Below are 27,547 nucleotides of genomic sequence, written 5' to 3'. Positions count from 1 at the left end.
TACATTATCACTTACTTGCCAAAAAGCAATGGTTTGTTAATGAGCATTCCTATCTGCAAATGTATATACTGATCCTGAACCACAGTCTAGGATTACCACAAAGAGAGGATTATTCTCCCATTTATCCCATCACTTTTACTAGTTGGAAGTTACAATGTGCATAAGGAAAGCTAGAAGGACAAAAATGTGAAGAGACCAGGTAAAAAAAATAATTAATGTTTAAAGTTTATATAATTCATTATCCTTCCCAATTTAGGGCAGCATACCTATCCACAAACAATACAAAGCACACTTTCTCTTCCAACCTCTCTCAAAGACAAACTTAACCTTTTTTAGGATTTAAAATCCCACAATAATTTGTTTACTTATATCAATGACACTTATTCATTTTGTTTAACCTTTATCTACATATTTGAATAAATATCATACATTTATATGGTACAAAATTCAGAAAGTACAAAAGGTATACATAGTGGCCAATAAATCTCTCTTCTACCCCCACCCCACATCCCATCAGTAGCAATCACCATTATAGGTTTTTTGCAGTGACATTTACTTTTGATCCCACAGAGTTTTTAAAAAAGCATAAGTTTTTAAATTAAAAAATCTGCAACTATCCTAATTTCCAGAGAACTTTTTTATCTTTTAACCTAATTTCCTCTCAAGATAGTCACGATACAAACACTGGAGGGAAACAACTGGGAAATAATTCGGAGTTTACGCATATCTCATCTGTTCATTTTTTTAAAAAATGTTTTATTTATTTTTCAGAGAGAGAGAGAGAAAGCTAGGGAGGGACACAGAGAGAGGGAGACACAGAATCTGAAGCAGGTTCCAGGCTCTGAGCTGTCAGCACAGAGCCCGACATGGGACTTGAACCCACAAACTGTGAGATCATGACCTGGGCCGAAGTCAGACGCTTAACTGACTGAGCCAGCTAGGTGCCCTCTCATCTATTCATTTGTAAACTGACACATCCAAATTTAGCCCTAACCTGCTAGTCCATATGCAATAAAATTATTGTTTATTTACAAATAAGCAAGTTTCTCTATGCTATCAGATATTCCCATTTGATCAAGAACAAACGCTGTATTTTCTACATAAAATTATGACTTTTTGTGCAGAGGTATCATTATACCAAATAAATCTTACCTGCAGTTTTCTAGTACTTTGTTGCTGACATTTGTCTTTCTCAATAATCTGCTGGTAGAGTCTAGCTCTCAACACACGCAAAGCTATCTCTTTATTTTTTATCTGTGATCGTTCTTGTTGGCATTCTACTACAAGCCCTGAAAAACGAGAATCAGAGGTAAACTGTAGCATCCAGAAGCCAAATTAAGATAGACCTGAGATGTCAATTATATCTTAATAAAACTGGAAAAAAATATTTTTATTTTAGACAGAGAGAGAGAGAAAGAGAGGGAGGGAGGGAGACCATAAACAGGGGAGTGGAGGTGGAGGGGAGAGAATCTTAAGCAGGCTCCACGCTCAGCATGGAGCCTGATGTGGGACTTGATCCCATGACCCTGGGATCATGACCTGAGCCGAAATCGAGTTGGATGCTCAACTGACTGAGCCACCCAGGTGCCCTGAGCTCAGGAATATTTCAGACTTAGCATACTTTAGAAACCAGCAGTAGATGGCCATTTAGATTCAGATATCTAAATGAGATACTTCAGATGAGAAGAGTGGAAGCAGTAGCATCTGCATCCCACAGCTCTGCCTCTCCCTCCCAGCTGATTCACACAACAGCCCGACAGAGTGAACTGCTGCTACCCCCATGCAGTGCTGCTCCATTCTGTTTTAGTCAAGAGCACTCAGCTTTTCCCCTTTAAGCCACAAATACACACAGAGCTGATGTTTTAAAAATGACTTTATACAACCCAAATGTCTGTCAATAGATGAATGGATAAAGAAGATGTGGGGAGTGCTTGTGTATATTCATTTATAAGTGTGTGTATGTGTGTGTGTGTGTGTGTGTGTGTGTGAGAGAGATGGATTATTACTCAGCCATAAAAAAGAATTAAGAAAGAGAACGAAATCTTGCCATTTGCAACAACATGGATCTAGAGGGTACAAATGGTAAGTGAACTGTCAGTCAGAGAAAGACAAATACCATATGATATTGTTCATATGTGGAATTTAACAAACCAAACAAACAAAGGAAAAAAGAGACACACAAAAAAATAGACTCTTAAATATATAGAACAAAATGGTGGTTAGCGGGGGAAGTAGGTGAGGGGATGAGTGAAAGAGGTGAAGGGGATTAAGAATACACATATTGTGATGAGCGTTGAGTAATGTATAAAATTGTTAAACTACTACATTATATACTTCAAACGAATATAACACTGTAAATTAATTATACTGGAATTAAAAACATAAGTTGAAAAGAAAAAAAATAACTTGATACAGTTGCCTCTTGAACAAGGTTTGAACCTGCACAAGTCCACGTATATACATAGATTTATTTTTTTACAGTATGGTACTGTAAACATATTTTCTCTTCTTTATGATTTTCTTAGTAACATTTTCTTTTCGCTAGCTTACTTTAGTGTAAGGATGCAGCATTTAATACATACAACACAGAGTATGTGGTTATGTTTTTGGTAAGGTTTCTGGTCAACAATAGGCTATTAAGTTTTGGGGGAGTCAAATTTATAGGTGTATTTTTGGCAACCAGGGGTTGCATTCCTAATTTCCATGTTGTTCCATGTTGTTCAAGGGTCAATTGTTTATAGAAACTAATGAAAAGAAACTATTTATAAAACTTTTTTTTTTAATTTTTTTTTAACGTTTATTTATTTTTGAGACAGAGAGAGAGACAGAGCATGAACGGGGGGAGGGGCAGAGAGAGAGGGAGACACACAATCTGAAACAGGCTCCAGGCTCTGAGCGGTCAGCACAGAGCCCGACGTGGGGCTCGAACTCACGGACCGTGAGATCATGACCTGAGCCGAAGTCGGACGCTTAACCGACCAAGCCACCCAGGCGCCCCTATAAAACTCTTTATAAGGAAGAGTTCATAGTGAATGTTTCTCAGTTGTCCTGATTCTAAAATCAGCTAATCCCACATCTGATCATACATGTTTTGGTTAGCCACCTTCTGGATTTGGGTGGGTTTTGCCTGTTGTGTAGCCCAGTTACTAGCCTGAATCTCGACCTGAAATAATGACCCTTGATACTTCAGGCTGTTCTGTTCTTAACTTTGCAGCTACCATTCTGAAGGTCTATGTCTGATCCTGCTCTCAAGTACATTAGAGGTGAGCCACAAAACCCAAAATCCATATTAGCTTAGGCCAGCTAAACTGATACAGTCGTAACTATCTTTCTGGAGACTTAAAAATTTTCTGTAAAATTCTACCCTCCAAAAAACCCCCAAATTTAACTCTCTAAATTGTGTTTTTGCCCTGTCTAAATAAGCCAAAATCTACAGCTGCTAAATACTTTTACTAGGATACCTAGGTTTCACCTCTATTAGTTTATTCTTGACTGCTGTACAGTCACATGCAGCCCTGTGTTTGGGCTGGGGCACTTTCCTGCAGCTGTCCTGAATCCGGTATCCTTTTTCATCATCTAAAAGGATATGAAAATATTTATTTCAAGATGGCTAGATGCTCATAAGCTTTCCTTCAAATTCTTCTTCTTCTCAGCTGACCGGCAGTAAGTTCTACCTAAACATTGATACTATTCCCATCCAGTGGCTCAGGTCAGAACTTTGAGCTTAAAACTCTTACTTACCAGCTCAGTGATTCCCAAGGAAATCACTTGATCTTATATTTTAATACACTTTCTAAAGACCAGTATTTAATCACAAGTACTCCCCTAGGAAGAGAGGACCTGGGTCCGGGGGAAGTATGCTGAATAATAGAAGAGTTGTTGAATAAGGTACTAGGATGATTAAAAAACTGTAAAAGTGCTTTTGAAAAAAATAACTTTTAGGGACACCTGGGTGGCTCAGTTGGTTGAGTGCCTGACTCTTGATTTCTGCTCAGGTGTGCTTTACCATAAACTCCCAACCACTGTGTGGCTGAGTGACTACTTTTCAGGGACAAACTAGCACCAGTCACGGTGCAGCAAGACCCTCCCCCAGAGGATCAGCGCGGGTCCATGCTGCACCAGGTCCCTAAAATTTGAAACTTTGACACCCAGCCACATTCTTGAGATAAAACACAGGAGTACTGTGCCTCCTGGCAGGAAGAAAGCTTGGACACAGACAGGGTGAAGGCAGGTCTGTGATGGAAGCTGGGGACACAAGAAGGGAGGCTGTTCACTCTTCTGTGAGGGCTTCCTGAAGAGTGGCAGGCTTGAACTCCCTGCTCTGGGGACAAGAGAGTGGGGTAATGCCATTATCCCCTCCCCATCGGCACCGACTAACTTCAGTGAGCAACACAAGACCCCCAGTGAAGGCTGGAACCGCCTACACCAAGTTCTGGCCCCCCTGCACCCTGCAGGTGCATCTTTCCTAGGCAAGTCCTCCTGAAAACCAGTACAGCAGGATCCTCCCTCAGAAGACCACAAACCCCTCATGTGCACCAAGTATACTGATCACAGAGTGCTGCAAAGCTTCAGCTCTAGGGGAAATAGGATCTAGCCTCTTTTAACAAGCAGACTGAAACATACTTAGTTAAAACTTGCACACAGTGGACAGTGTCCAAACACTCCCCAATGCATGCAAGGAGAAACTCTGCAAAGGATTGACCTGAGGGAAAGAGCAGCTAAAGCACAACAACAGAATGCATACTCTGAAATACTTCCTGAAGCACCAGTACCAAGACAGTATAGGACCTCTTCTCAATATAGCAATTACTCTCATGAGCAGGAATATAATAGGCTTTCCTGACATACACACACATAAACAGTGACCAAGACAAAATGACAAGACATAGGAATTCACCCCAACAGAAAGAACAGGAAGAAGTCTCAGCCAGGGATTTAATCAAAACAGATACAAGTAAGATGCCTGAACAAGAATTTAAAACAACAATAATAATGATACTAGCTGGGCTTAAGAAAAGCATAGAGGACTTTAGAGAATCCTTTACTGCAGAGATAAAAGAACTAAAAACTAGTCAGGTTGAAATAAAAAAATGCTATAATGGAGATGTAAAACTGAGTGGTCAATGACAATGAGGATGGATGAAGCAGAGGAATGAATCAATGATACAGAAGATAAAATAATGGAAAATAATGAAGCTGAAAAGAGGAGAGAAGAAAAAGTATTGGATCATGAATGAAGACTTAGGGAACTCAGCAACTCCTCAAAGTGTAATAATATTAGTATCATAGAAGTCCCAGAAGAAGAGAGGGAAAACGTGCAGAAGGTTTATTTCAACAAATTATAGCTGAAAACTTCCCTAATCTGAGTAAGGAAACAGACATCAGAATGCAAGAGGCACATAGAACTCCCATCAAAATCAACAAAAGCCAGTCAACATCAAGACATATCCTAGTGAAATTTGCAAAATAGAGAGATAGGGGAAAGATCCAAAAAGCAGCAAGGGGAAAAAAAGTCCTTAGCCTACAAGTGAAGACAAATCAGGTTTGCAGCAGATCTGTCCACAGAAACTTGGCAGGCCATAAGGGAGTGGCATGATATATTCAATGAGCTGAATAGAAAAAATATGAAGCCAAGAATACTTTATCCAGCAAATCTGTCATTCAGAATAGAAGGAGAGATAAGGAGTTTCCTAGACAAGCAAAAACTAAAGGAGTTTGTGATCACTAAACCAGCCCTGCAAGAAATATTAAAGAGGACTCTGAGTGGGAAGGAAAGAACAACAGCTACAGAGACTAGAAAGGAATGGAGAAAATCTCCAGAAACAATGACTTTACAGGTAATACAATGGTACTAAATTCATATCTACCAATAATCACTCTGAATGTAAAAAGACTAAATGCTCCAATTAAAAGATATAGAGTATCAGAATGGATAAAAACAAAACGAAACAAAACAAAAAAACCAAGACTCATCTATAGGCTGCCTTTAAGAGACTCATTTTACACTTAAAGGCAACTGCAGATTGGAAGTGAGGGGATGGAGAACCATCTATCATGCTAACGAACATCAAAAGAAAGCCAGAGTAGCCATACTTATATCAGACAAACTAAATTTTAAACCAAAGACCATGACAAGAGATGAAGAAGGATACTATATCATAATTAAGGGGTCTATCCATCAAGAAGATCTAACAATTATAAATATTTATGCCCCAACTTGGAAGCACCCAAATATATAAGTCAATTAATAAAAAAACATAAAGAAACTCATTGATAATAATACAATTAATAGTAGGGAACTTTAACACCCCACCTATAGCAAGGAACAGATCATCTAAGCAGAAAATCAACAAGGAAACAATAGGTTTGAGTGACACACTGGAGCAGATGGACCTAACAGATATATTCAGAACATTTTATCCTAAGGCAGCAGAATACACATTCTTTTCGAGTGCACATGAAACATTCTCCAGAATAGATCACATACTGGGTCACAAATCAGCCCTCAGGTACAAAAAGACTGAGATCATTCCATGCATATTTTCTGATCACAACACTATGAAACTTGAAGTCAACCACAAGAAAAATTTGGAGAGATCACAAAAACATGGAGGTTAAAGAACATCCTACTAAAGCATAAATGGGTTAACCAGGAGATTAAAGAAGAAGTAAAAAAAAAATACACGGAAGCAAATGAAAATGAAAACACGACAGTCCGAAACCTTTGGGATGCAGCGAAGTCGGTCCTAAGCGGGAAGTATACTGCAATAAAGGCCTATGTCAAGAAGCAAGAAAAAATCTCAAAGACCCAACCTAACCTCACACCTAAAGGAGCTAGAAAAGGAACAGCAAATGAAGCCTAAAGCCAGCAGAAGAAGGGAAATAATAAAGTGCAGAGGAGAAAAAAACAATATGGACACACACAAAAAAAGTAGAACAGATCAACAAAACTAAGAGCTGGTTCTTTGAAAGAATGAATAAAATTGATAAGCCCTAGCCAGACTTATCAAAAAAGAAAAGAGAAAGGACCAAAATAAATAAAATCATGAATGAAAGAGGAGTGATCACAACCAGCACCACAGAAATACAAACAATTGTAAAAGAATATTATGAAAAATTATATGCCAACAAATTGAGCAATCTAGAAGAAATGGATAAATTCCTAGAAACATACAAACTATCAAAATTGAAACAGAAAGAAATAGAAAATTTGAACAGACCCATAACCAGCAAAGAAATCGAATCAGCAATCAAAAATCTCTCAACAAACAGAAGTCCAGGGTTAGATGGCTTCCCAGGGGAATTCTATCAGACATGTAAAAAAAGTTAATACCTATTCTTCTCGACTGTTCCAAAAAATAGAAATGTAAGGAAAACTTACAAACTCATTCTATGAGGCCAGCATAACCTTGATTCCAAACCCGGACAAAGACCCCACTAAAAAGGAGAATTATAGGCCGATATCCCTGATGAACATGGATGCAAAAATTCTCAAGAAACTAGCAAATTGAATCCAACAGTACATTAAAAGAATTATTAACCATGATCATATGGGATTTATTCCTGGGCTACAGGGGTGAGTCATAATTTGCAATTCAATCAACATGATACACCACATTAATAAAAGAAAGGATAAGAACCATATGATCCACTCAATAGATGCAGAAAAAGCATTTGACAAAGTACAGAAGCCATTCTTTTTTTTTTTTTTTTTTTGAGACAGCAAGCATGAAAGTGGGGAGGGGCAGAGGGAGAAGGAGAGGGAGAATCTCAAGCAGGCTCCATGCTCCAGAGTCTGACGTGGGGCTTGATCCCATGACCATGAAATCACAACCTGAGCTGAAATCAAGAGCTGGATACTTAACTGACTGACACCCAGGCGCCCCATAAAGCATCCATTCTTGACAAAAACTCCTAACAAAGTAGGGATAGATAGAACATACCTCAACATCATAAAGGCCATATATGAAAGACCCACAGCTAATATCATCCTCAACGGGGAAAAACTGAAAGCTTTTCCTCTAAGATCAGGAACAAGACAGGAATGTCCATTCTCATCATGGTTGTTTAATAGTTTTGGAAGTTTTAGCCTCAGCAATCAGACAACAAAAAGAAATAAAAGGCATCCAAATCAGCAAGAAAGAAGTCACTCTTTCACTATTTGCAGATGACATGATGTCATTTATGTAGGAAACATGAAAGACTCCACCACAAAATTGCCAGAACTAATACATGAATTCAGCAAAGTCACAGGATACAAAATCAATGTACAGAAATCTGTTGCATTTCTATACACCAATAGTGAAGCAGCAGAAAAAGAAATCAAGGAATTGATGCCATTTACAATTGCACCAAAAATAATAAGATAACTAGGAATAAACCTAACTAAGGAGATAAAAGATCTGTACTCTGAAAGCTATAGAACACTTCTGAAAGAGGGGCGCCTAAGTGGCTCAGTCGGTTAAGCGGCCGACTTCGGCTCAGGTCATGATCTTGCGGTCCGTGAGTTCCAGCCCCGCGTCGGGCTCTGTGCTGACAGCTCGGAGCCTGGAACCTGCTTCCAATTCTGTGTCTCCCTCTCTCTGACCCTCCCCCATTCATGCTCTGTCTCTCTCTGTCTCAAAAATAAATAAACGTTAATAAAAAAAACAATTAAAAAAAAAAAAGAACACTTCTGAAAGAAATTGAAGATGATACAAAGAAATGGAAAGACATTCCATGCTCATGGATTAGAAGAGCAAACATTGTTAAAATGTCTATACGACTCAAAGTAATCTACGTATTTAATGCAATCCCTATCAAAATTCCAGCAGCATTTTTCAGAGTTAGAACAAACAAGGTTGTATAGAACCACAAAAGCCCCTGAATGGCCACAGCAATCCTGAAAAAGAAAACAAAGGTGAAGGCACCACAATTATGGACTTCAAGCTGTATTACAAAGCTGTGGTCATCAAGACAATATGGTACCGGCACAAAAACATACACTGGATCAATGGAATAGAACAGAAAGCCCAGAAAAAATGACCCACAACCATATGGTCAACTAATCTTCAACAAAGCAGGAAAGAATATCCAATGGAAAAAATATAGTCTCTTACACCCTACACAGAAATAAATTCAAAATGGATGCAAGATCCAAATGTGAGACAGGAAACAATAAAAATTCTAGAGAATAACACAGGCAGCAACCTCTTTCACCCAGGCCGTAGCAAATTCTTACTAAACACATCACTGGAGGCAAGGGAAACAAAAGCAAAAATGAACTATTGGGACTTCATCAACATAAAAAGCTTCTGCACAGTGAAGGAAACAATCAGCAAAACTTAAAGGTGACTGACAGAATGGGAGAAGATATTTGTAAATGGCATATCAGATAAAGGGTTAGTATCCAAAATCTGTAAAGAACTCAACAAACTCAACACCCCCAAAACAAATAATCCAGTTAAGAAAGGGATAGAGAATACATGAATAGATGTATTTTCTAAAGAAGACATCCAGATGGCTTTTGTCCAGACATGAAAAGATGCCCACCATTGCTCATCATCAGGGAAATACAAATCAAAACCACAATGAAGTATCACTTTACACCTGTCAGAATTAACAACATAGGAAACAAAAGATGTTGGCGAGGATGTGGAGAAAGGGGAGCCCTTTTAAAGTGTTGGTGGGAATGCAAACTGGTACTCTGGAGAACAGCATGGAGGTTCCTCAAAAAATTAAAAACAGAACTATCCTACGACCTAACAATTACACTACCAGGTGTTTACCCAAATGATAGAAAAATACTGATTTGAAGGGGCACATGCACCCTGATGTTTATTACAGGATTATGAACAATAGCCAAACTATGGGAAAAGCCCAAATTTCCATTGACTAATGAATGGATAAAGAAGCTGTGGTATATCAGGGTTCCTGGGTGGCTCAGTTGGTTAAGCAACCAACTTCAGTTCAGGCCATGATCTTACGGTTTGTGGGTTTGAGGCCCACATCGGGCTCTGTGCTGACAGCTCAGAGCCTGGAGTCTACTTCAGATTCTGTGTCTCCCTCTCTCTGTGCCCCTCCTCCACTTGCTCTCTCTCTCTCTCTCCCAAAAATAAATAAATGTAAAAAAAAAAAAAAAAAATAAAGGTGTGGTGTATATATACACGCAATTAAATATTACTCAGCCATCAAAAAGAATGCAATCTTGCCATTTACAATGATACGAATGGAACTAGAGTATATTATGCTAGGCGAAGTAAGTCCATAAGAGAACAACAAATACCACATGATTTCATTCATATGTAGAATTTAAGAAACACAACAGATGAACACGGTAAGGGAAGGAAAAATAAGATAAAAATAGAGAGGAAGGCAAACGATAGAGACTCTTCAAAACAAAGAAGAAACTGAGGGTTGCTGGAATGGAGGCGGGGGGGATGGGCTAAATGGGTGATGGGTATTAAGAAGGTACTTGTTGGGATAAGCACTGGGTGTTATATGTAAGTGATGAATCACTAAATTCTCCTCCTGAAACCAACTATGACACTATATGTTAACTAATTAAAATTTAAATAAAAATTTGAAACGGAGAAAAAAAGTGGAATATGAACACACTGGGGACCTCAGACCCATGATCCCAATGTCAACTTAAAGAGTTGGTGCAAGAAACAAGACACCAACACAAAACTATTTTCTTCTCAACGTTGAATAGTTTTGTAAGATGTAAAAACAGGTTAAAAGTACAAAAGCAAAGGGACTTGATTACCTGTGGGGACATGGACGAGTCTGACAGCACTATCAGTTGTATTAACATGCTGACCTCCTGCTCCTTTGGCTCGAAATGTATCTATTCGCAAATCCTTGGGGTCTATTTTTACATCTACCTAGAACCAAAAGTACAACGTAAGTAAATTCTACGTCCAACAAATGTTTTAATACTTAAACTAAGAAAGAGCTTATACCCAAGAAAGAACCGTAAACTCCCTATATCAACTGATGCTATTTTTTGACACTGATTATGTTGCTATGAGATCATGGGGTTAGGCAATCTCTCAAGTTTCCTCACACACCATGCCACAAAGCCACATTTGATAGAAAATATCCATATATATGTATGCGTGTATGCATAAAGTTGATCCTCATTATTCCGACTATATGCAAATTCACCTACTTTATTTGTTCCCCATATCAATTATTGCTGCACTTTCACAGTCACGAGGTGACATGCGCAGAACTGTAGAAACTCCAAGCTGCTCTATATGTGCACATTCCCAGCTGAGGTCGAACAAGGTGACACTTGGGTTTCTTTTTTCAGTATGGCCAGAGAATGAAGACAGGAAGGGGCAGAGCAGTGTAGTGCAAGAAGCTTTGGCTCTTGGGTCAGTTGGATGGGGTTTGAACCCCAACTCAGGCATCTGTTAATGAAGTAGCCTCAGGCAAGTCACCTAATACTTGTGAACCTCATTTTCTCTTTGTAAAATAAAGAAAATAGACTCTACCATGACAGGTTACTTTTAAGATTATAATCCATGTAAGATAAATAGATACAGAAATATATAGGTATATAAATATATGTATACACACGCATACATATTTCTCCTAGGGGAAATGATGGTTCAATATTTGCTAAATCAGTGTTTGCTGAGACTTCACAAAACATAACTACTGTGAATACTGAGAATCGACTATGTGTACTTATTAGTGGACTAAATGGTAGCATCCAAAAAGATATGTTCATGTTCTCACCACTAGAACCTTATTTGGAAAAAGAGATTTTGCAGCTGTAATTGATTTAAGATGAGATCATCCTGGATTATTCAAATAGGCCCTAAATCCAGTAAGAAGTGTCCTTAGAGGAGAAAGTAGAGGAGAGGAACGTGTGCATTCAGAGGTATCTAGCTTGCATCCAAGGAACACCTAGAGACACTAGAAACTGGAAGTAGCAAGGCAGCCTTCACCCTTAGAAGCTCTGGAAGGAGTATGGTCCTGCCAATACCTTGATTTTAGACTCCTGGCTTCTAGAACTGTGAGAAAATAATTTTTTTTTTCTGTTTCCAGCCCCTAAATTTGTGGTAATTTGTTACACACACACACACACACACACACACACACACTACAAAATACGATGTTTTTCAGGGGAGAACTAACATCTTGTTCCACATTTATCATTTATTTGTATGAATGGCAGTGAGTCTGATTTTTCTCTTTGTAGAGTAATAACAGGGTCAGTTTTAGACTCTAATATACAATTTGGTTATTCTTTTGTTTCCTCTAAAATGAATACTATACTGTGAAGAAAAGATTATACAGCTTTTGTTAAAATATGCCAGTGTTGGCTACCTTAAAATTTCAATAAATGCTAAAGAGAAGTGGAGCACCTGGGTGGCTCAGTCGGTTGAGCATTCGACTTCGGCTCAGGTCATGATCTTGTGGTTTGTGAGTTCAAGCCCCATATTGGGCTCACTGCTCTCAGAGTGTCAGCGCAGAGCCTGCTTCAGATCCTCTGTCCCCCTCACTCTGCCCCTCCCCCACTTGCACGGTCCCAAAAAATAAATACTTTTTTAAAAACAAACACTAAAGAGACGAGTAATTTCCCATTTTTTGTGGTTACAGTATATTAAATAGTCATGTAGTAAATATATGTATATTATATGTCCTATTCTCTTAAATGTTATAACTACCTAATGACTGTTGGAAAATGCTGAACAAAGAAACAGTGACTTAATGAAATACAAAGAATTTTAAATGTCAATTAAGAGAATAAGACTTTGCTCTTTTATGAAAATGAAACTCCACTACATGAGTTTAATTTTCAAGAATATGAAGAGAATAAGAGGATGGGTGAAAATGGGGTGGAAGGAATAAGGAGGGAAGCAAGAAAACTCTATGGTTTTGATTTCTGAACTACATAAATGTTTGCATACACCAAGAGTGAAATTATATAAAAGAGGAAAGAAAACTCAAATGCTAATACTTAATAGGAACAGAAACAAATGAATCAAAATATTTACCATAATGATATCATAAGCACATAGAAAAACATTATTTCAGATGGTCTTTGAACATAGTGCTTTGACTATGCTTTCCTGGTAGGCAATATCCTAAGGACAGAATTCTTAAACAGTACTCAGTAGTTTGCTAATTTTAAAAACATTTTATATATGCTACATAATAAAGAAAAACATAAATATATTAACGTGATTAAGAAATAAAATTTTACTCACGTGTAAAGAGATATAAATACAAAATGCAAGATGGTGAGGAGGAAATACTCCCTTAATGTTAAATTTGAGTTGGTAATACTAGTAATTGGTACCAGTTATTTAAAATCATATGTATATCGTAGCTCTGTACATTAAAGAATCTAAATGTAAGCACACATTAATAATAATGAGCATACATAGTACCCAGCTCTTAATTTCTGGGTATATTTCTCACCAAAAGAAATGAGATCTGACACCAAGTCTGAGGCAGACAGATAGAAGTTGGGCTTAGGATATCTAATTATACCAGAAAGCAAGGATATGTTCAAAAACTAATGGGGTCATTTCAAAAAGAGCTGCCCTAAGAAGGCTACCACTGACCAAATCAGAGACAAATTGAACATTAAACACAACAGTGATTAGAACTCACAAACTGTAAGTCTATAATGAGGTCAATAATGAAATAATATTGAGTTTATAATGAGGTAAAATAAAAGACAAAGAAAGAAGGAAGGAGGAGAGAGGATATATTAGTGAGGAAAGTTCTTTACAGAAAAGAATGCCAGTTAATAAATGCAGAAGAAAAGACAGTTAGAATATTACCATCTTGCAACCCCAAAGAAAATAACTGATTCAGGCAAAAAGATCACTAATGGATGTTAAGATCATTGAAAAGTTGTTGGAAATAGGATATATGTACCCTAGAGATTCCTCAGGAACTGCAAAGAAAAATATAATTTTTAAACGGTGATAGTTTTATGGTCACGATGTTTAAACTAATCCTCACTAAAGTCAGACAATCTGATATTATGTGTCTTCTGATAAAATGCAACATGAATATAAGTGCCTATAAAGTATTCTTGATCAAAATGAGTAATCTGAGGCGCCCTGGGTGGCTTAGTTGGTTAAATGTCCAACGTTTGATTTCAGCTCAGGTCATGATCTCACGGTCATGAGTTTGAGCCCCACATCGGGCTCTATGCTCATAGCATGGAGCCTACTTCTGATCTTCTGTCTCCTTCTCTCTGCCCCTCCCCTGCTCATGCTCTGTCTCTCTCAAAAATAAATAAACATTTAAAAAAAAACCACAAAAAACATATAACCTGAATGCAATAGGATAAAGGAATGAGTTAAAGAGTACCATGAGGAAACAAATTCTATAAGACAAATGGTCTAGACTCTTCAGAAAATTAATGTCATTAAAAAAAAAAGGGTTGGGAGACTGTTCCAACCTTAAAGATATATATGACTTAATGACAAGGTATGAAACTGGATGGAATCCTGATTTAAAAAAAAAAAAAAAACACCTAGAAATAACTCCACAGAACTCCTAAAACCCTCTGAATTTCCTATGATAAGACTGATGAATTGCACCAAAACCCATAAAATACCAGGAATAAACCTAACCAAAGAGGTGAAAAGTCTATACACTGAAAACTATAGAAAGCTTACAGAAGAAATTGAAGAAGACACAAAAAAATGGAAAAAGATTCCATGCACACGGATAGGAATAACAACTATCGTTAAAATGTCAATACTACCCAAAACAATCTACATATTCAATGCAATCCCTAACAAAGTAACACCAGCATTCTTCACAGAGCTAGAACAAAGAACCTTAAAATTTGTATGGAACCAGAAGAGACCCCAAATAGCCAAAGCAATTCTGAAAAAGAAAACTAAAGCTGAAGGCATCACAATGCTGGACTTCAAGCTGTATTATAAAGCTGTAACCATCAAGACGGTATGGTACTGACACAAAAACAGACACTTAGATCAGTGGAACAGAATAGAGAACCCAGAAATGGACTCACAAACATATGGCCAACTAATCTTTGACAAAGCAGGAAAGAATATCCAATGGGATAAAGACAGTTTCTTCAGCAAATGGTGCTGGGAAAACTGGACAGCAACATGTAGAAGAATGAACCTAGACCACTTTCTTACACCATACACAAAAATAAACTCAAAATGAATGAAAAACCTAAACGTAAGACAGGAAGCCATCAAAATCCTAGAGGAGAAAGCAGGAAAAAACCTCTTTGACCTTGGCCACAGCAACTTCTTACTCAACATATCTCTGGAGACAATGGAAACAATAGCAAAAATGAACTCTTGGGACCCCATCAAGATAAAAGGCTTCTGCATGGTGAAGGAAACAATCAGCAAAACTAAAAGGCAACTGACACAATGGGAGAAGATATGTGCAAATGACATATCAGATAAAGGGTTAGTATCCAAAATCTATAGAGAACTTATCAAACTCAACACCCAAAAAAACAAGTAATCCAGTGAAGAAATGAGCAAAAGACATGAATAGACACTTTTCCAAAGAAGACATCCAGATGGTTAACAGACACATGAAAAAATGTTCAACATCACTCATCATCAGGGAAATACAAATCCAAACCACAATGAGATACTACCTCACACCAGTCAGAATGGGTAAAATTAACAGCTCAGGCAATGACAGATGTTGGTGAGGATGCAAAGAAAAAGGGACCCTTTCACACTACTGGTGGGAATGCAAACTGGTGCAGCCAGTCTGGAAAACAGTATGGAGGTTCCTCAAAAAATTAAAAATAGAACTACCCTACAACCCAGCAATTGTACTACTAGGAATTTATCCAACAGATACAAAAATGCTGATTTGAAGGGCACATGCACCCCAATGTTTATAGCAGAACTATCACCAACAGCCAAAGCATGGAAAGAGCCCAAATGTCCATTGACAGATGAATGGATAAAGAAGATGTGGCATATATACACAGTGGGAATATTACTCAGCAAAATTATGCTAAGCGAAATTAGAGAAAGACAAATATCGTATGATTTCACTGGTATGTGGAATTTAAGATACAAAACAGATGAACATAAGGGAAGGGGAGCAAAAATCACATAAAAACAGGGGGGCAAAACATAAGAGATTCTTAAATATGGAGAACAAACAGAGGGTTACTGGAGGGGTGGTGGGTAGGGGGATGGGCTAAATGGGCAAGGGGCATTAAGGAAGACACTTGTTGGGATGAGTGCTGGGTGTTATATGTAGGGGATGAACCCTGGATTCTATTCTTGAAATCATTATTGCACTACATGCTAACTAACTTGGATGTAAATTAAAAACAAATTATTAAAAAATAAAGACTGATGAAGGTATTTTGAGGTACACAACAAGCCCCCTTTTAAGTGTATGTTAATAAGAGGTGATTTCTAAAGCCCTTAGATAACCACACGATGGGGGCTGACTGCCAGGGGGACTAATCATGTGATTGGAGGACTGGAATTTTCAGCTCTACCGCCCCCACCCCAACTTTCAGTGAAGGGAAAGGAACTGGAGTTCAAATTAATCGCTAGTGCCCAATGGTTTAATCAATCATGGCTATGTATAGAAGTTTCCATGAAAATCCTCAAGACACAGGGTTCAAAGAACTTTCAGGCTGGTGAACACGTGGAGGTGCAAGGAGGGTAGTGAACCGAGACAGGGTAGGGGAGCTCTGCACGTCTTCGCATGTACTTTGCCCCATACATCTCTCCCATATGGCTGTTCCTGAATTGTATCTTTTGTAATAAACAACTTTTCATAGTAACTGAGTTCTGTGAGCTACTTCAGTAAGTTATCGAGCTCAAGGATGGGGTTGTGGAAACCTCTCAATTCATAGCCACTTGGTCAGAAGCATAGGTGACACCCTGGACTAGTGACTGACCTCTGAGGTGGGAGGGAAGGGAGACCAGTGGGAATGAGCTCCTAGCCTGTGGGGTCTGATGCTATTTCCTGGTAGGTCATGTCAGAATTGAGTTGACTTGTAGGACAGCCGCTTGGTGTCCACAGATTATTGAGAAATTGCTTGCTCGCGGAAAAAAAAGCTCGACACACTTAGAGTGGAGGAGTATTCTGTGAGTAAACAGAACGTGTAGGAGTTTTTCCTAGAAGATAATATTACAGCATTATGGCTGATTTTCACAAATAATGGTATTATTTAAGTAGGAAAATGTCCTAATCTTAAAAGATGTTAAGTTGAAGATTTGGAGGATAAAGCCTCATAGTGTCTGCTATACTCTTTATAGTTATTTAAAAAAATGTGTACACATACACACATAGGAATCCCGCAAATATGGCAAAATGTAAATGGGTATTGACTACAGGTGAAGGTTATGTAAGTTTTTAGTGGCAGTCTTTCAATTTTCTGTATATTTAAAATAAAATTTTAAAAAGGAAAAAAAAATAGGCAATATGGCTGTATTCAACTAATAAGATAATAGACCCCATATAGATATTATGTCACTGCCCTCAACATATTATCTATGGAATTCATTTCCACAGATAAAACTTAAGCAACATTATAAAAACTTTGTGAATCCTGTTTTATGAAGAGAATTGGCTTCTATTTAAAAAGCATAAGAAAACACCCTGGTGAGGCATAAGAAGGGCAACTTTACCTTGGGAAGAGTTAAGATTTCCCAATATAGACTACAAAGTTCAATGTGTATCATCAAAAACCAGTTTCCTAGTGCTGGAGAGGATGTGGAGAAACGGGAACCCTCTTGCACTGTTGGTGGGAATGCAAACTGGTGCAGCCACTCTGGAAAACCGTGTGGAGGTTCCTCAAAAAATTAAAAATAGACCTACCCTATGACCCAGCAGTAGCACTGCTAGGAATTTACCCAAGGGATACAGGAGTACTGATGCATAGGGGCACTTGTACCCAAATGTTTATAGCAGCACTCTCAACAATAGCCAAATTGTGGAAAAAGCCTAAATGTCCATCAACTGATGAATGGATAAAGAAATTGTGGTTTATATACACAATGGAGTACTACAGGGCAATGAGAAAGAACGAAATATGGCCCTTTGTAGCAACGTGGATGGAACTGGAGAGTGTGATGCTAAGTGAAATAAGCCATACAGAGAAAGACAGATACCATATGTTTTCACTCTTATGTGGATCCTGAGAAACTTAACAGAAACCCACGGGGGAGGGGAAGGAAAAAAAAAATGAGGTTAGAGTGGGAGAGAGCCAAAGCATAAGAGACTCTTAAAAACTGAGAACTGAGGGTTGATGGAGGGGTGGGAGGGAGGGAAGGGTAGGTGATGGGCATTGAAGAGGGCATCTTTTGGGATGAGCACTGGGTGTTGTACGGAAACCAATTTGACAATAAATTTCATATATTTAAAAAAAAAAAATCAGTTTCCTAGAAGCTAAGGCTTGTCAGCAAAACACCTATTAAGCTGAAGTTGTCAATGCCTCCTGGTAAGGTTACCTCATCTGGTTGAGGGAGGACAATGACTGACATGGTTCCTGTGTGAATACGCTGCATTCTTGATGACAGGCCCACCTCGGGGATTCGTTGAACTCGGTGAATCCCACCTTCATACTTCAAATGCTTATATACACTGTCACCAGAAATTCGGGCAGCTGCATGATGTAGCCCACCTAGGAACATAAAATCCAAAAATATTAACTAGTTCTACTTTGAAAGGGATTTGGATCTTAAATGCCCTTACTCCCAGGCCTGAATCCACGTACAGAGCCAAAGATGAGAACATAAACTAGGTACAAAACTGTATCTTCCCAAGGTCAATGTATTAACATATAAAAGGAAATATACCAAAATATTATTTATGCTTATCTCTGGGGAACAGAAGAACAATATATTTTTTTATTTTACTTTTTATACTTTTGTTTCTAAACATTCTGTAATGAACAAAATTTACTTTTATAAAAATTCTTCTAGAAAAAAAGTACTGGGACATTTTCTTCAGTGAACTACCCTATGCAAGCGTAGGCCAGTATGGTGCCTATATAAAAGAAGGCTCACTAACATAAGAATTTATGTATTTATTTTAATTTATTTACTGTTTATTTTTGAGAGACAGAGAGAGAGACACAGAACATGAGCAAGGGAGGGGCAGAGAGAGAGGGAGACACAGAATCTGAAGCAGGCTCCAGGCTCTGAGCCATCAGCACAGAGCCTGACATGGGGCTTGAACTCACCAACAGTGAGATCATGACCTAAGCTGAAGTCGGATGCTTAACCGACTGAGCCATCCAGGTACACCTTTATTTTTTTTATTAAAAAAAATTTTTTTTAGCATTTATTTATTTTTGAGAGACAGTGTGTGAGCAGGGGAGGGGTACAGAGAGAGGGAGACACAGAATCTGAAGCAGGCTCCAGGCTCTGAGCAGTCAGCACAGGGTCTGATGGGGGCTCAAACTCACGAGCCGTGAGATCATGACCTGAGCCGAAGTCAGACGCTAACTGCTTAACCGACTGAGCCACCCAGGTGCCCCTCAGGTGCTCATTTAAAAAATAATTTTTTAATGTTTATTTATTTTTGCATGATGAATAATTCTATATAGGTCCTCCCAAGTTTTCAAGAATCTGTTGAAATTTAGCTCTTGCTTATTTATCTGTGGAACGTGAAGATAAACACAAAAAAATCTTCATGCGTAGGTTAGCCTTTTCTTATTGGACATATATTTTTTTAATATTTTTATTATAAAATAATACACAGACATGGGGTACTTGAGTGGCTCAGTTGGTTAAGCATCTGACTCTTGGTTTTGGCTCAGGTCATGGTCTCACAGTTTTGGGTTTGAGCCCTGCATCAGGCTACACTCTGACACTATAATGAAGTAGGGTCATTTTAATCATATGAAGATACTATTTTTAAAATACCACTATAAATCCAGGATTTGAGTATATCTATCATGTTTAAATCAATTGCAACTATTATCAATGAAGCTCAACTTGTCCATCTTTGTCCAGCAGGTGCTTTTTCAAGGTAATTTCTGAGTTCTTGTAGAGTATAACAGAGTTCTTACTATGGTATAACAAAATTTCCCAGGATTATCCTGAACTTTTCCTCCCCAAAACCTGGAATCAGTGATCTCTCCAAGAAGCCTTCATTCCTTTCAGAGAGAAATAATACTTCAATATTTTTAATATTTGGGCAATAGGAATGTTCACTATTACTGGGTAGGTCATTGATTCCAGGTCTTTGTGTAGACAGAGACAGGAAATACGTCGAGTTCATACCGATGTTGGGAGACAACTCTGTATCGGTTTCTTGCATTTCTGCACATCTTGCAAATAAGGCACTGCCTGTCCTCTCGTTCCAGAAAATATTTTTAAGAGTGTTTGCATAGGAAACAGCTTTGGAGGTGCATCTCCCTCCAGAGCAAAGGACAAGTTTGCTTATGGCCTTGGAAGGTAAAGGTAGCGTCTCCTTGTTAGAGCAATGGGCAAGCATGCTTACTTAAAAATTTTGAGATCGCTAAGCTCAGAGTTCCTCTCATATAATGAAACCTACTGCATAGGCAGTTATCTGGCTTCGAGTTGCCTTATAGGACCTGGGGCTCATTGAACCAAAACAAAAATGGTAATATTCTGCTTACTGCTATTGCGAGCAATAACCTGTCCTCTGTCTCTGACCCACAAAACTGTGGCGTGCTAACTTGTTAGCTTGCAAATAGGGCAAAATCTCAGACCATTTGCAGTTCTTGACAATTAATACTTCCAGGGTAAATTCAAGATGACAGCTTCTTCTCTATTGCTCTTGTCTTCCATTCCAAGAATCTTGGTTCTTAAGGACAGGGAAGATACTACAATATCTCATAATTATTCATCTATTTTACCCCATAGTACACATACAACAGTCTAGAATAACTATGCTAGTTCTGCCACAACATGATTGCTAAAAATATTAAAAGTTGCTCTTCCTGTTCTCCCATTTTTCAAATGATTGTATTCTATACTGTCAGATACAGTTCTAAAACACTGTATTATTTTCCTTAGTCCTCAAATAGACCTAGTTCTGCAGGTAACCACATGCATGCTCACCTCTACTCCTTATGTTGATACTTCATATTTTAGTTGTCTAAACTTTTATCTTCTAGTAGATTCCTCAGAAAGGGAACATGGGAAAAGGACTTCTTGAATCCCTGCATATTGAGAAGTTTGTATACTTATACTCATAAGTCAGTTTTGCTGCTTATAAAATCCTTAACTCAAACTTCCTTCCCCTGGGTTAACTATGCTGCCACTGCTGCTGCCGTGTTCCTAAGATGTTTCTAGTGAAGACTCAGTGCTCTGACATCAGATCTAACCACTTGGTTTCTAAAGTCAGCATGGTGGACAAAAATTGGCCATAATTTTAGATTACCCTAGAAAACGACTTAGGAAGGTAACTTATCAGAGACTGACATACCCTCTCTTTTTAAGATTTTATTTTTAAGTTATCTTTACATCTAACATGGGGCTCAAACTCACAACCCCAAGATCAAGAGTCGCACGTTCCACTGACTGAACCAGCCAGGCGCCCCTGACACACTGTCTCTTAGTAAGTCCAACACAGCTGGTCTTCCTCCAGTGATGGAACAAATTACTGTTTATCTTCTTGAATACCAGATAAAGAAGCTGACTAGCATTTAGCAGTCAGATGATATGAAAAATGTAATTGTTTATCATTAATACTCAGTGTAGTCAGATGCTCATATTATGAAAGATACCTAGAAACTGAGACAGAGTGAGGCCACAACAATTAAATTTTCCATCTCATACTCACTCTGTACTTTTAATATTATTCCCCTCACCCCTCCCCCCCCTTTACCTACTTCATGTTGAGGGCACATATTTGAATTTATATGACCTGAAAGGAGAAGGCTGCAACTTTACTGTACAGATTACTAGAGCCAATTTTAGGCTGCCTGGGTTCAAATTTAAGCTTTTCCTCTTCCTAGTGCGTGTCCACAGGCAAGTTATTTCATTTGTTCATGCTCTGGTTTCCTTACTTGTAAATGGTAATTATAACTAGGGCTACAGTATGGAAAGCCATTCACATTGCAGACTATGTGAGTAGTGCTTCAAGGCATAAGTAAGCATATGATATAGTGCTGAATTCAACCTACCTCCAAGGGTTGTTGTGAGGAATAACTGAGATAAACACTTGTAGAGCATTTAGCAGTATTGACATTTAGCCATCAATAAGTATCAGTAGTTCAGTTACTGAGAGTGTATCATTGGCTCTCCTGGGCCAGTCTGATATCATGTGGAAGAGAATGATGATCCCTGTGAACTGGGGCACCTGGGTGGCTCAGTCAGTTAAGCGGCCGACTTCAGCTCAGGTCACAATCTCGCAGTCCATGGGTTTGAGCCCCGTGTTGGGCTCTGTGCTGTCATGACAGCTCAGAGCCTGGAGCCTGCTTCAGATTCTGGGTCTCCCTCTCTCTCTGCCCCTTCCCTGCTTGCTCATTCTCTCTCTCTCTCTCTCTCTCTCTCTCTCAAGAACAAACAAAGATCCTGTGAACTAAATTATGATGTAGGGCAGAAATGATATACCTCTGAGGTAGGAGAGTGAGGTGCACTGCTGGCCTTGCCAGCTGAAAGAAAACTGCTTTTGGTGGTCCTAACTGGCAGGTGTGGAGAAAAAAAAGTATTTGTCAGATCAACAGCTACATACCAGGTATCAGGGGCTGTGAATTTGCTCAAGCAATGAAACCACATCTGGTACAGCTGCTGTCATTAGAATCACCAGCTGGCTAAGCTTATAATAATCCACTGTCATTCACTGGGATCTGATCTACCTTCTTTATAGGTCAAATAAACAAGTTGAAAAGGGATGCGGTAGGAATCATCAACTGTGCATCTTTTAAGTCCTTGATGGTGGCACTAATCTCTGCAATCTCTTTAGGAATGCAGCATTGCTTTTGGTTTACTATTTTCCTAGGCAGAGGCAATTGCTGATGGCTCCTACTTGGCCTTTCTCATCATCTAGTCCTCACCCCACAGGTCAAGGAAAATAATATGGGATTCTGCCAGCTGCTGAGTATATCTGTTCCAGCTATGTATCCAGAACTGGGAAACCATTGCAGGATGGGTTTGGGAACCCACCAGGCCCACTGTGAGAGGAACCTGTACTAAAACTATTCTTCACCTGCCCTCCACAAGCCTCTCTTCTAAGTGCTGGGCCACAGTGATGTTTTGGGTCTCCTGGAATCAGTGTCATTTCAGAGCCAGTGTCCAGTAGTCCCTGAAAAGTCTGGTTATTTCCTTTTCTGCAGGACACAGTTACCCTTGGAAAAGGCCACAGACCCCTTTTGGGAGAATGCTGAGAGAAGAGTGAAGAGTATAAATATTTGGCAATATACTGGGGTCCTTCCTCAAGGGGACCCAGCATCCCCTTTATTCAAGGGGTTTGGGCCTGTAAACCAGCTCAGGTCTGAGAACTGATTGAGGAGCCATGACTTGTTTTTATGATTAAAGTTAGATTTCTGTTCACTTGACCTAACACTTTTCTGCTTATACAGATCAAGTAAGAATTTACGGGGCTTCCTATCTATTTTCCCTCTAGAGACGCCATGGTCAACTAGCCAATGCCATAGATCTATACGCATCAGACTACTGACTGCTGCTTTGACTCTACTGTCCATGACAGCAACTGTACCCACCTTGCCTCTGCTGCTGAGTGCTGCCACTTGCCCCCTGCCACCCTGAAATCCAATTACTCCCATTGCATTTAGGTTTCCCAATTGAGCTACCAAAGTCCCCACTCTAAGGTCTGACCGACAGAGAAGAGCAATCATAGAGCTCTTCAAGGATGCCAGGGCTCCCCTTACAAATTTATTTCTCACATCTGTGGTAAAAAGTATGTCTTCTGGACACATAAAATGAATCATCACATTACGTTAAGTGACCTTTCCCTGAATTTAACTGGCAAGCAGAGTATAGCAAAACATAATTATAAACATTAAACTGTTGGGAGGGAGGAGATAATGTAATACACTTCATAGAATCCCTTTAACTTGGAATATATTTCAATTTATCAGATACCCAGTATACAGAATAACAGAGTTCAGACTTATACTACATATCCAGAGCTCTTGCCCTCTACTGCTTCCACAAAAACTATCTTTAATCATTTAGTTTGGACTATTTATGGAATGACTTGAGTATTATCCCTATCTGTACCTACGGTCACAAAACTACAAGACTTTAAGTCACTCGATACATGAATTTTTGCATGAAAGTATGTTTTCTTTCAACCTTAGCTTTTAGGGCTGTGTGAATCTTTGGAGTTCCTCTCCATTTCAATTAAATATTAAAATATATAGAGAGAATTTAACATACATAGTTTATAAGGTAGGTACTTTTTACCCCTCTATTTTAGCCTTCCTAGTCACATCTTTTCTTCTCCTAATTATAAATAAATCAACTTTTAAGTATTTTATAATTATAATAAGTAGAGGTTTATTCTTAGTCTTTAATTAAAAAAAATTTTTTTTAACGTTTATTTAGTTTTGAGAGAAAGAGAGACAGAGCACAAGCAGGGGAGGGGCAGACAGAGAAGGAGACACAGAATCTGAAGTAGGCTCCAGGCTCTGAGCTGTCAGCACAGAGTCCGATGCAGGGCTTGAATCCACTAACCGTGAGATCATGACCTGAGCCGAAGTCGGACACTTAACCAGCTGAGCCACCCAGGCACTCCACTTAGTCTTTAATTTTAAAGGTATAGAGTAAGATATTTAAATTTTTCCTCCTTTAAAAAAAAGTCCTTTTTGGAGTGCCTGAGAGGCTCAGTTGGTTAAGGGTCTGACTCTTGATTTCGGCTTAGATCACAATGTCACAGTCTGTAAGCCCTCCATTGGACTCTGCGCTTGGGATTCTCTCTCTCCCTCTCTCTCTGCCCCTCCCCTGCTTGCACGAACGCTCTCTCTCTCTCAAAATAAATAACTTAAAAAAAAAGCCTTTTTTACTTTTTAAGGTATCTCTATTTTATTTTTCCAGTAAGTCAGTCTATCTAAAAGAAAGGTTTCCCAAACATTGTCTAGGAATTGTTTAGGCTGCTCTACATTCCTGGAACAGAATCTCTTTCCCTGTTGTTATTGAGTTCATCTTTTGTTCTTGAAAACTGGATTCAAAATATACATCTGAGAGGTCATGATGACATTTACCACTATTCCCTTTTATAATGCCGTTTCTAAAAAATTTATTTTTTTAAGTAATCTCTATACCCAATGTGGGGCTTGAACCTGTAACCCTGAGATCAAGAGTAGCATGCTCCACCAACCAAGTCAGCCAGGTGCCCCATAATGCTGCTATTTCTGATTATATTCTCCTTTAAACTCTCTCCCTCTTGCTTCCATAATATTATATTGTCCTTGGGGCACCTGGCTGGCTCAGTCGGTAGGGCATGTGACTCTTGATCTTGGGGTCATGAGTTCAAGCCCCATGTTGGGAATAGATATTACTTTCTAAACGTACTATTACGCAGTCCTCATCCTTTTTCTGCTTATCTGACTCCTCTCTTTCTTTTGCCAACTAGTTAATCTTTCTAAATGTGGCCGTTCTCTAAGTTCCGATGCCTTACATGTTCCCTCTCCATAGACTCTCCCTCACGTATTCTCTCAGTGTTAGATGTGGCTATTGAATCTTTCTCCTTGATGCTGTTCTCTCACCCAAGCTCTGGCTACACAACTTCAGCATTTAGTGCATATTTCTGAATGGGTGTTCACTATAACCAGAGATTTAATAATTCACTCTGCGTTCCATCTTGAATGAATGTTGTAGTCTTCCCAGCTAGAAAGATTAGAATCCCGGTGGCTCATCTTGTTTGTGTCAGAATAGACTATGAGGATGGGGATGTATGATTCTGGATCTGACAAACTTAAGTTTAATCCTGGGACTGCCATTACTTACCATGTGATCTTGGATTAGGTACTTACTCTCTGAGCCTAACTCCTCATCTGTAAAATGGGATTAATAATATCTATCTCACAGGGCTATGAAGATCAAACCACCTACACTGCACCTGGACATGGGGGCAAGCACTAGGCCCTCTTTTGTCCATTCTTCCTTTGAAGATCTCCCATGTGTCTACTGCCAAGTGTAAATCTTAGTTATACCTGGATTTCTCTAATAACCTCTCTGCAGTCTGCTTAAATCTAGCTTCTTGATCCATCCTGCAAATTGCTGTCTAAATAATCTTAAAATATGTATTTATCAAGTCATATGCTTATTGATAAAATCTCCAACAGCTCTCTACTCCCCAACAATCAAGGCCTGTTCAGCTTTCAAGGCTGTTCAAACTCTACTCCCTTAAACTCATTTCCTATGACCTCCTATCACAAATGTGCTCTGGGTAAACTGGGGTCTTCGTTGTCCTTCACACACACCAAGATCTTTCCTACCACCACATTGTTGCTCTGGTGGCTCCTTCCCTCTGCTTTCAATTCCTCTTTCCTGACCACTGGCTGTATTGAAAACCTGTACCAAGCACAACTTTCTTATTCATACATTTTCCTCCACTGTTTAACTTACTTCAATCCTTCTTCCTTTTTCCTGAGAGTTTGCAGTTTATTATTGGGTATCAATGTATAACCAAGAAGATAAAAACTTTCATATGGCTTAAAAGAATGGGGAAAAAAAAAAGAATTACTACCAGATGTTCTGATTTAACATAATTGAGTATTTAAAAGTTTAAGGACTTGTATTGTTTGCTATTGTTTACATTGTATAAGTTTTTATCTGCCCAACTAGAGTGGTGTCTTAAAAATAAAGACAAATGATTAACTTTTTCTGCATTTCCATAAAAATTGAACACATAAAAAAAAGAGAATAGATGCAAAGTCAGGAAACTCACACATGGTGCTGAGGGAAGGTAGAGAAAAGGCTACTAAGGGCAATGAAATGAAGAGAGAAGTTGAGAGAAAAGTTTTGAGATAATATGAAATAGGGAGAAGATTCTTTTTTTAACTTCAACATTATGATAATAAGAATATAAGGTGGATGGAATATGTTCAAAAGAGAGCTTGAAGAAAGCTCAGAAAGTTAAAATCCTTTATGAAGAACGATTTCAATGGATTTGGCAGAGAAGCATAAGGCTGAACCACTGGCAGACCAGATTTTTGGAAAGACTATTTTGTTATGAATATTTAACCTTTCAGATTATAAAAATTAAAGAGGTTAAAAAAGAATTTAATACATCATTAGCCACTCAGTCTAACTGATAATACTTTCAGGTTGTATCCCATAAATGATAAAGTTCTTAACATCAAAACCTTAACACATCTTTCTTTGAATAGAGAACAATGAGTTTCAAGGCAAGGTATATCTATCCTTCCCAGAGAAGTTTTCTCTAATTCAGACATTCCTTCCTTCACTACATCCCACTCCTGGTTAAGACCCCTATTAGGGTAAAGCCGCTGAGAATGATGAGCCTGTATCACAGCATTTAGTAGATACAGATAAAATGTTTTAAAAAATGGGAGGGGCACTTGGGTGGCTCAGTTGGTTAAAAGCCCATCAGACTCTTGATTTCACCTCAGGTCATGAGCCCATGGTTTATAGGCTCGAGCCGTGTTGGA

At 38.6% G+C, this 27,547-nt stretch overlaps 1 protein-coding gene across 12 annotated transcripts in view; it reads right to left on the bottom strand.

Moving 5' to 3' along the window:
- MTRF1 (mitochondrial translation release factor 1) overlaps positions 1–27,547 on the bottom strand; it is a 63,219-nt gene that overhangs the window by 8,357 nt on the left and 27,315 nt on the right. For all 12 annotated transcript variants that reach the window (XM_053216123.1, XM_027064944.2, XM_053216125.1 and 9 more), the window contains 3 exons: positions 18,444–18,616; positions 10,748–10,865; positions 1,153–1,289 (listed from right to left, as the gene is read on the bottom strand). In XM_053216123.1, coding sequence (XP_053072098.1) covers positions 1,153–1,289; positions 10,748–10,865; positions 18,444–18,616 — 428 coding nt within the window. The remainder of the gene's footprint in view (positions 1–1,152; positions 1,290–10,747; positions 10,866–18,443; positions 18,617–27,547) is intronic.

This window comes from Acinonyx jubatus, chromosome A1, assembly GCF_027475565.1.
Source record: "Acinonyx jubatus isolate Ajub_Pintada_27869175 chromosome A1, VMU_Ajub_asm_v1.0, whole genome shotgun sequence".
NCBI lineage: Eukaryota > Metazoa > Chordata > Mammalia > Carnivora > Felidae > Acinonyx > Acinonyx jubatus.
This window is presented reverse-complemented; position numbering and strand designations above follow the sequence as displayed.